The sequence below is a fragment of the Amphimedon queenslandica genome, unplaced genomic scaffold (genome assembly GCF_000090795.2).
Source record: "Amphimedon queenslandica unplaced genomic scaffold, v1.1 AMPQUscaffold_13051, whole genome shotgun sequence".
NCBI lineage: Eukaryota > Metazoa > Porifera > Demospongiae > Haplosclerida > Niphatidae > Amphimedon > Amphimedon queenslandica.
In genome coordinates this window covers 66354-76151 of record NW_003546713.1, presented here as the reverse complement: position 1 = coordinate 76151, position 9798 = coordinate 66354, and the positions used below count along the sequence as shown (strand labels likewise).

At 32.7% G+C, this 9798-nt stretch overlaps 4 protein-coding genes and 1 long non-coding RNA gene across 12 annotated transcripts; 3 read left to right on the top strand and 2 right to left on the bottom strand.

The window, feature by feature from the left end:
• The first annotated feature begins 6 nt into the window (after positions 1–6).
• Positions 7–1553, top strand: LOC109585515 (uncharacterized). The gene is made up of 2 exons (XM_020001645.1): positions 7–1214; positions 1341–1553. The coding sequence occupies exons 1-2, from the start codon at positions 942–944 to the stop codon at positions 1440–1442; spliced, it is 375 nt and encodes a 124-aa protein (XP_019857204.1). The 5' UTR covers positions 7–941; the 3' UTR covers positions 1443–1553.
• Positions 1554–1964: 411 nt separating this feature from the next.
• Positions 1965–3632, bottom strand: LOC109585518 (uncharacterized). Of its 8 annotated transcripts, none has more exons than XR_002186523.1 (8): positions 3596–3632; positions 3516–3542; positions 3410–3445; positions 3282–3360; positions 3108–3235; positions 2212–2280; positions 2037–2086; positions 1965–1992 (listed from the first exon to the last, which is right to left on the bottom strand). It is a non-coding gene; the product is annotated as an uncharacterized LOC109585518 (long non-coding RNA). The 8 variants fall into 8 exon arrangements; XR_002186522.1 differs by having other exon boundaries at positions 3282–3352; XR_002186524.1 differs by having other exon boundaries at positions 3502–3542; positions 3596–3630.
• A 69-nt stretch (positions 3633–3701) lies between these two features.
• On the top strand, positions 3702–4464 carry LOC109585516 (uncharacterized). Its single transcript, XM_020001646.1, has 2 exons — positions 3702–3959; positions 4268–4464. The coding sequence occupies exons 1-2, from the start codon at positions 3759–3761 to the stop codon at positions 4379–4381; spliced, it is 315 nt and encodes a 104-aa protein (XP_019857205.1). The 5' UTR covers positions 3702–3758; the 3' UTR covers positions 4382–4464.
• A 141-nt stretch (positions 4465–4605) lies between these two features.
• LOC100639878 (nuclear migration protein nudC-like) lies at positions 4606–9796 on the bottom strand. The gene is given in 9 exon segments (XM_020001644.1): positions 4606–4658; positions 4661–4677; positions 4720–4769; positions 7020–7088; positions 8635–8760; positions 8813–8881; positions 9044–9181; positions 9234–9305; positions 9772–9796. Coding segments are annotated over 8 exon segments (516 nt in total). The 5' UTR covers positions 9249–9305; positions 9772–9796; the 3' UTR covers positions 4606–4626.
• Positions 5525–6848, top strand: LOC109585517 (uncharacterized). Its single transcript, XM_020001647.1, has 2 exons — positions 5525–6067; positions 6561–6848. Exons 1-2 carry the CDS (start codon positions 5879–5881, stop codon positions 6675–6677), a joined length of 306 nt encoding a protein of 101 aa, XP_019857206.1. The 5' UTR covers positions 5525–5878; the 3' UTR covers positions 6678–6848.
• Positions 9797–9798: the final 2 nt, after the last annotated feature.

Here is a 9798-nt window from a genome sequence, read left to right as displayed (position 1 = left end):
TCAGCTCAAATCTATATTGCAAAGGCATGGGATACCACAAATTGTCAGTATCAGATAATGGTCCACAATACTCTTCTATAGTTCTTTTCATGAGTTTGCTAAACAGTATTGTTTTCAACACATTACTAGTAGCCCTAGATACCCTCAAGCAAATGGAGAAGCTGAAAGAGCAGTCCAGACAGTAAAGAGGCTTCTACTCAAATCAGAAGACCCTTATTTAGCTCTTTTGTCATACAGGGCTACTCCACTAAAGTTGGGATTTAGTCCAGCAGAACTACTAATGGAAGAAACCTTAGGACCACACTTCCAACCACAAACAAACAACTGTAGCCACACATACCTAATCAAAGGTCAGTAAGGTTCAAGGATAGTAATCTAAAAGCTTCTCAAAAGAGACATTATGATATAAGACACAGAGCAAGGGAACAACAACCCCTCACTACAGGAGGCAGGGAAATGTTCAAAGGGAACAGTCTACTTGATCTTATACTGTGGAAACCTCTGCAGGGATTGTCAGATGAAATAGAAGAGATTTGAATATTCTCCCGTCTTCAGTACCAGCTCAAGAGGAAATTGATCTACCTGACGTTGATACTCAACAAGAGGATCACTCGACGAATACCTCTGAGACTCGAGACAAACCAAGAAGAAGTTCTCGTCACACTCGTCTCCCAGATAGATATGGAGTCTGGTTGAATGGATAAAGACCATTAACAGACTGAGGGGAGATGTGAGATAATAATTTTGTATAGTTATTGTTATTATTAGTTATTGTTTTGATAGTTATGTGATGTTAATATCCTGTGTGGTTTCTTATTATTTCCTGTATGCATGTTTATAAGTACCGTATTTGCCTGATTAGTGATTAGAAGCCCGGGCGTCTATTCATTAACATAGATATAATACACAGGTTCTTGCTGTCATCCTGTTCTATTCTCCCGATGTTCTCTTTCTCTCTTCCTGCTCATTTATCCTATTGTATTGCGTTGAGTTTATTGATACTTATTACCGGTATAAACGTTACAGTAGGCACTGCACCAGATCGTCTCCCTGATACACCAGCAGAGGGTCTTGATCCAATGCCTGTTACTCCTGAAGTTATAAGCATTGCTCAAAAGATGAAGAAAAATGCTGAAAAGAAACTCAAGACTAGCTTCACTACCTACACTCCTTTGTATTATATAAAGAAAGGAGAGAGTTATTATTGTATAAGAGTAAGTTACATCATGCATTTACCATAGAATGATTAATTTTGTATAATTGATGTACGTACTGAGAGAATCAGCTATAATTTTGAGTGTCTTTTGAAAGAGGTTCTATTGCATATGCTATTTTGTTAGGTTCTGGTTGATGATGGTATAATAGATGTCTTTGGTAAGTATTGCTGTGCCGGTTATGTCAGTGGAGTTAAAGCAAAGCATGTTAATTTGACATTCTTCTAACTTTACAAGTGAATCTGCTCAGTTTGTTGTAGCTGTTTTTAATTATTATGTTAATTATTTTTGTATTACCATGCAGTATAAATCTGCTTTATTTTATTTTTAATATTAATTTTTTATGAACGTACTAAATTTTTTTAGACACTATTTTTAATAGAACTATAGTATACAATGTATGTATGACTATCAAGTAACTTATAACTTTAATCACTAGTCTTTTTTATGTGGATAAAGTTATTTTTCTTTTTCATAACAAATTTTTAGATCTTTGAGAAAATGATCAGTTAAAATTATAGGATGGATGATTTGATGAACACATTTTGAAGTTGATGCAAAATTGACGAAAATTAATTTTGCTCTCATTTGCGTTTAGTATTGTGGCAAGTATAAATCAGACTTGAGAGATATAGGAAGTGTTCAGTGATACAACTATATGTGATAAAACTACAATATCACATTATTATAATTAAGTATAGTGTTTATTATTCATTGTTTTATGATATCTTTGCTTTATAAAGAAACCATTTCAGGATGCTGTTCCATAAATCTACAACTAACGACAATAATATTATCTTAATTTACACCAATAGTGCTAACTTCTTCAATATATCTTGCTTCTTTTGTTCATCAGACGTGGGGAGACCTCTCTGAAGGGGAAGAGAGAGAGAGAGGGAGGAAGAAGAGGGGACATAGAAAATAAAAGGAGGAAGGGAGATGGTGATAAGTATAGTACAGTGAAATGTTAAGTTTCCAATGATACTAGTATACAAACCTCTTTCTGTCTCTATTCATACATCATCTTCTCAACCATATCTCTTGTCTCTGAATCAAGATCAGATAACTAACAACATACCATCATAAAGTTTATGAGTTGATCATGCATGTAGATCAATAGCTGGAAACAACTGTGGGTGCATTTTTGTGACCATTTAAATCTGAGGCAAAGCTTGTTCAATGATCAATATTCACAATATACACATTTAATGATGCTGATACATATTCATGACTTAGTTTGAAATGAAATTTTACAATTCAATTTTATAACATTTCCTCATACTTGGTTATTAGTATTTCCTTGTACTTTATAAGGTCATACACCTAAACTTTGATTAAATTACAGCATCAATAGGTTTTCAGGGACAACTGTTGACTACTACAGCAAGCTCTACTTAAACATTCTTATGATGCTTGTACATGTACATCAACTTAAAATTTTTTTTAGATATTAAATTTCAACATCAGCTCAAACTTTGATATAAAGAGATGTATATGCATAAAAAATAAGAAAATTCTCTCCTAGTCATTTTTGGCAAAATTTGGCCAATGATCCTGTATACAGGAACTTTGACCTGACTTTGAAGCAACTCTACAAATTTGTAAAAAATTCAATTTTGATCAAAATCAACTCAAACTTTCTATGCAACATAAAAACATGTATATGCATAGGAAAAATAATAAAATTTAAGAATTCTCTCCTTTTCATTTTTGGCGAAATTTGGCCAATGACCCTGTACTATGATAGCACAGGTTCTTTGGTCCAATTTTGGTGCCAACTTTAAAAATTTGTAAAAAATACAATTTTTATCAGAATCAGCTCAAACATTCTACACAAAATACATATTTACATTTAGGTATATATTTGTTCAGTGGCTCATTCCAATATCTCACCTCCTTTCTTTCCCTTGAAAATGCCACCTCACTCCTTAGCAATTAACAGACTCAGCGTAACAATTAATGTATAAAGTTACAGCTACTTTTAAAGCAATTCTTAAATCAAAAACAACTCTGGCAGACCCCTAATAATAATAATAATAATAATAAATATTAATTAATTAATTATACTTTACGTGAGCTGATAACATTTCATAATAAGGAGAGTCTAAAATAACCTGACATGCTGACTCAGCATCTCCCTATTATTCTATTAATTAATAATACATTAATAAACATGTATTATATACATTACTTACATTAAATACATGAAAGTCTTTTAAAGCCACAAGCTCCTACGAGAGAGAAAATAAAGGGAGATGAGAACAAACAGTACAAATATACAACTAACTGATGATAATTTACCATCACTTCTTTAATAGACTTATCAACCTGGTTAATAAATAAGTAAATAATAAGTATGAAAAAGAAATTAAGAACCTTACATGCATCAAGTACTCGATCAAGTACCAAACCCGCCATATTGGGGGTTAAATATGACTCGGCTCCTGCGAGCCCCACCCTAAGACTATGGAATGCAATTGAACTTAGCAGTTATTGCTCAAAGTTCAACCAAAGAATACTGTTTATAGTTAGAGTTATACTAGCATGGGGACAGCAAGCAGTAAAGCCGCTATTGTCGCTACACCGCCGGAGGGCCTTGTTCCAATGCCTGTTACTACTGAAGTTATAAGCATTGCTGAAAAGATGAAGAAAGATGCTGAAAAGAAGCTTAAGATCAAGCCAAGCTACACTACCTTTACTCCTTTGTCCTATATAAAGCAAGGAGAAACTGACTACTGCATAAGAGTAAGCCTTAATCATAGATTAAGGCTTAGTCAGGTGGAGCCTGACTATAGATGATGCATTAGTCAGGTGGAGCAGAGTAAGCCTTAATCATAGATTAAGGCTTAGTCAGGTGGAGCCTGACTATAGATGATGCATTAGTCAGGTGGAGCCTGACAGGTGGAGCCTGACTAATCATGCATTAGTCAGGTGGAGCCTGACTATAGATGATGCCACTTAGGTATTAGTACAATGCAGCAACTCAATTTAATTTAAAAACTGTATATATGTAGATCTATTGCCGGAAGCTTGTCATTTATATAATTTGTTAGGTTGAGGTGAATAATAGTGAAATGATTGATGTCTCTGGTCAATATTGTGCTGGTTCTGTCAGAAGAGTTAAAGCAAAGCATGTTACTGAAGATGATGATCAGACATTCTTCTAACTTTACATTTAGTATTTTTATCATTTAAACATGTTGAAACTTTTAAGATGATATTGACACAAAAATTGTTCATAAAAGCCAGACTACACATGCTACTTGTATTTAGCAATGATTAACTCATTTAGAGGCTATAGAGAAGGAATGAGAGAGATTTAAGGAGCCTTTAGTGATACGAGATAAATATCACATGACATTACTACAATTATAATCAAGTACACATAAAGTAGTATTTATTATTAATTGTTTTATGATATCTTTGCTTTAGAGAAATCCATTTCGGATGCTGTTCCATAAATCTAAAATTAACAACAATTTTTATTTACACCAATAATGCTAACTTCTTCAATATATCTTGCTTCTTTTGTTCATCAGACGTGGGAAGACCTCTCTGAAGGGGAAAGGAGAGGAAGAATGAGGAGGAGACATAGAAGATAAAGGAGGATATTATTGTTAATAGGTAGCATCTTCAGCTACCTATTAACAATAGTATCATTAATATCATGTACATGTGTTTATAGGTGAAGTAGTGTGGTTGACCAAAGTTTGTGTCATTATCCTGATTTTTGTGCAACTTTACAAATTCGTAAAAAAATCCTATTTTGATTGGAATCAGCTCAAACTTTCTACGCAACATAAGAACATGTATATGTATCAGGAAAAATTATTAAAACGGAGAATTCTCTTCTTTTCATTTTCGGCAAAATTTGGCCAATGACCCTGTACTATAGTACAGGGACTTTGGCCTGATTTTTAAACAATTTAGAAAATTTGTAAAAATCCTATTTCGATTAGAATCAGCTTAAATTTTCTACACAGCATAAAAACATGTTTTGCAATGTAGCATCAGAATTAATTATAAAAATGAAGATTTCTCACTGACACATTTTTACAAAATTTGGCTATACTGTATGCAAATACATGTACATGGTTACGTTGTGTACATGCACAATATTAATAATAAATGCACTCACTTTATGATTATTATCAACAGGAGGTGGAGGAGGTCGAAAGTCTTTAAAAGTCTTTTAAATTTTTTTATGAGAGGTCTTTTAAAGCTACCAGCTCCTACGAGAGAGAAAATGAAAGAAAGGATAGGAGGAGAGAGATGAGAACAATAAAGTATAAATATACTACTAACTGATAATAGTTCACCATCACATCCTTTAATAGACCTATCAATCTAACAAATATAAAAATGAAAAAGAAATTAAGAACATTGCTGTGGTATGCTTTTTTTTAGCATACAACTGTTGTAGACTGAAATACACCTAGACAGCTGGCAAGATTGTTGTAAATGTTGCAACAATATTGCCTATGATTTAATTCACAGTTTATTTGAGATCACACATACAGTGCAATTTAAAATATTCATTTATTGCAAATGCAGGGCCAAGCAAATTTTATTGATTGATTTCAGTTATATAAAATAGCCTACGCCCTTCTAGGCTTGAAGCCTTCTACTTCCTTTATTCACTTTCCATCTAAAGAAGGGTGTCTATGGGACAACAACGAAGTACCCCTAGGCCAGCAGAGGGTCTTGATCCAATGCTTGTTACTCCTGAAGTTACAAGGATTGCTGAAAAGATGAAGAAAGATGCTGAATGGAAGCTTGAGATAAAGCAAGGCTACACTACCTATGCTCCTTTGTCCTATATAAAGAAAGGAAAAACTGACTATTGTATAAGAGTAAGTTCAATCATTAATATTGCATAGATAGCAAGGTTTTATCTACTGGGGGGAAGGTTCTACCCCAAACCGGCTCTGCCAGCACATCTTCTCCCCAATAAATTTTAAATAAAAAATAATTTAAGGTGCCGGCTATGAGATAATATGAAAATATGCACTGAATTTGACCCGGCAGTTATCAGACTAAACTTTCAACTAATAACCACTACCATGATATATCTATATACGATATTACTAAATTAAAGTTTAATTTCCCCCCTATATAGTCTTGTGTCACCACACATAGTGAGACTTATTCCCCCCAAATAAAAATTTCTAGATAAAACCCTGGCTATATAGTACAGTCCTTTATCATGGGGCAACATGTCTCATATACTATAAGCAGTTGCATTGTCAGTCACTCAATTATTGACATTCACTCAATTTTTAAATGTAATTGAGACTCAAAGGGAGTCAGAGTCAGCTCCATCATTATCACTATAATTTTTGTTAGGTTAAGGTTGATGACGATCAGTTAATAGATGTCTGTGGTCAATATTTATATACTGGTTCTGTCATGAGAGTGAAAGCAAAGCATGTTACTCATTATGATGATCAGATATTCTTCTAACTTGAATCTGCCCATGCAGTTTATGTATAACAATAGCTATATCCATGGTTTTTTTATTTTTAGTATTTTTATCAATATTTTCAAGAAATGCTATATATGAACACAAAAAAATATATTTATGATATAACACTTAAAAAATAATAATAAATTGATAATATCATTTAGTGCTAACTTCTTCAAAATAATTATTTTGCTTTTGTTCATCAGACGTGAGGAGACCTCTCTGAAGGGGAAAGGAGTGAGAGAGAGAGGAGGAGGAGGAGACATAAATGATAAAAGGAGGAAGAGGAGATGGTGATAAGTATAGTACAGTGAAATGTTACCAATGACACTAGTACAAACCTCTTTCTGTCTCTGATCATACATCATCTTCTCAACCATACTTCTTGTCTCTGAATCAAGATCAGATAACTAACAACATACAACATATCATCATAAAGTTTATGAGTTGATCAGTACTAGTAGATCAATAGCTGAAAACAATTGTGGGTGTATTTTTGTGACTATTGAATATGAGGCAAAGCTTGTTCAAAAATCAATATCACCAATATACACATCAGACCTGGGGTCAATTACAATTGTAATTGTAATTGAAGGGTCAATTACAATTACAATTACGTAATTGTAATTGTAATTGAACTTCAGCTTATGTAATTGAAGTTTCAAATATATTTGAGTTACCTAACTACAGAATGTACAGATGCACAAAGAAATGTTCTTTATGTACTTTGGTATCTTTGGGTGTTTTCGATACTGTAAAGTACCAAAATAACTTATGTTGTTACAATACATGTACATCAAATTGTAATTGTAATTGAAAATTTAATTGAAATTACACTATCATGGTGTAATTGTAATTGTAATTGAGTCTATTTTTATAAAAGAAGTGTAATTGAATGTGTAATTGTAATTGAACTTTTGTAATTGACCCCAGGTCTGATACACATCATACTGATGCTTATACATATTCATGACTTCGTTTGAAATGACATTTTACAATTCCATTTTATAACATTTCCTCATACTTGGTTAATAGTATTCCTTGTACTTTTATTGCTAATTGAATGAAGCAATGACTTGTTTACTTAAGGTCATACACCTACCTTTGATTATCATTTAATTAAAGCATCAGGGACTACTATAACTATATTGAATACTTACAGCAACTTTTACTTATGCATCCTTATAATGCTCGCCCATCAACTTAAAGTTTTTGTTAGATATTAGATATCAACATCAGCTCAAATTTTGATATAAGTAGATGTATATGCATAAAAAATAAGAGAATTCTCTCCTAGTCATTTTTGGCAAAATTTAGCTAATGACCCTGTACAATAGTACAGGGACTGTGATCTGATTTTATAGGAACTTAAAAAAATTTTTTTTTAATCCTATTTTGATCAGAATCAGCTCAAACTTCTACACAACATAAGTATATGTATATCATCAGAAAAAATTATAAAATGGAGAATTCTCTCCTTTTCATACAGGATAAGCCACATTTAACTGATCTATTCATACAGAATTTTTTGTAGGGGACACAACCAAAACGATATTGCGCTAATCAAGCGAAAGTTGGTTTTGCCAGTGCAGGCATAAACTATTACCGTATAGCTCCAAATTTTCACCAGCCAAAATTTTTGTCAAATTTGTCAGGTACTTTTGCTTGAAGAAATTTTTAACCGGCAAAATTTTTGTTCCACGTGGGTAGTATGTGGATTAATAACAAAAATGACGAAAATTTTATTGACGAAAATTAATTTTAGCAAAAAATTAAGATTTTGATGAAATTTTGACTGACAAAAATTTGGAGCTATACGGTATACACATGATTATTATATTGTACACATGATTATTATATTGTACACATGATTGGGGGAACTTAGAGTATTCCCACATATGACATAATATGACAGCCTGCCAGTGTGTAATGGGCCATTTCTCTCTCTTTTCTCACCTTTTCCAAATGGACACATATAATCTTCCTGTTCTCCAGAGTCCAGAAACAATCCTCAAGTTTTATCTTATTATAAAGTTCTCCGTTAATTATTGAGTCTTTCCCTTTAACGCTAATCTTCAAATGCTTAAAATATATTTATTAATTATTTTTATTTATTTATTGTGAGCCTAATTACTTTAGTTTGAAAATCAACTACAACGTCTCTGCTTTTAATTGGAATATCCAACTGAGTGGGTACTCTTATCTGAGGAGAGAGAGAAAGAGAGAGGCAAATACAATTAAATTTAATACTGTAGAGCACTCTATTTTTCATGGTTATATTCACGTTAGGCTTAATAACAATAATCATGTATAATAATGTACATAATGTACATGCATGTTTATATGATCTATAGTTCACTTGTACCTCTACATCTTGAAGTGTTTGTGTCCACTTGTAATGAGGTAGATCAGCTCCATTACCAACATTAGGCTTTATCTTCCCTTTACTGTCTTCATCATCATCATCATCAGATCCTTTGTCTTCAGTAGCATCTTCAGCTACCTATTAATAATAATATCATGAACATGTGTTTATATAAGATGTAGTGGTTGACCAAAGTTTGTGTCATTAGTGCTAACTTCTTCAAAATATTTTGCTTTTGTTCATCAGATGTGTGGAGACCTCTCTGAAGGGGAAATGAGAGAGAGAGAAGACAAAGAAGGTAAAAGTAGGAAGAGGAGATGGTGATAAGTATAGTATAATAAAATGGTCAATCTCCAATGATACTAGTACAAACCTCTTTCTAGTGAATACTTACATTCACTAGAATTTACTTAGACATTCTTAAAATGATTGTACATCAACTAATTACTATGACCTATTACCTTGTACTATTATAGACCACCCAGAGTGAGAATTGCAAAAGCTATATCACTCATTGTATATGCAATATCCACCCACACATCATAATTGGCTAGAGATGGGCAATTCCAGAATTTACAATCAATTCTGATTCCAAATACTTTTGAGACTGGAATTGATTGAATCGAATATCAATTCCAAGTATTACTGCGCATGTGCAAAGCCACATGTTATGCAAAGTTTGTTGTCTTTGTTGTTTGTCTGTCGTTCATTCGTCAGACTCCACCTACCAATTAATGTACTGGCTACAGTTAATG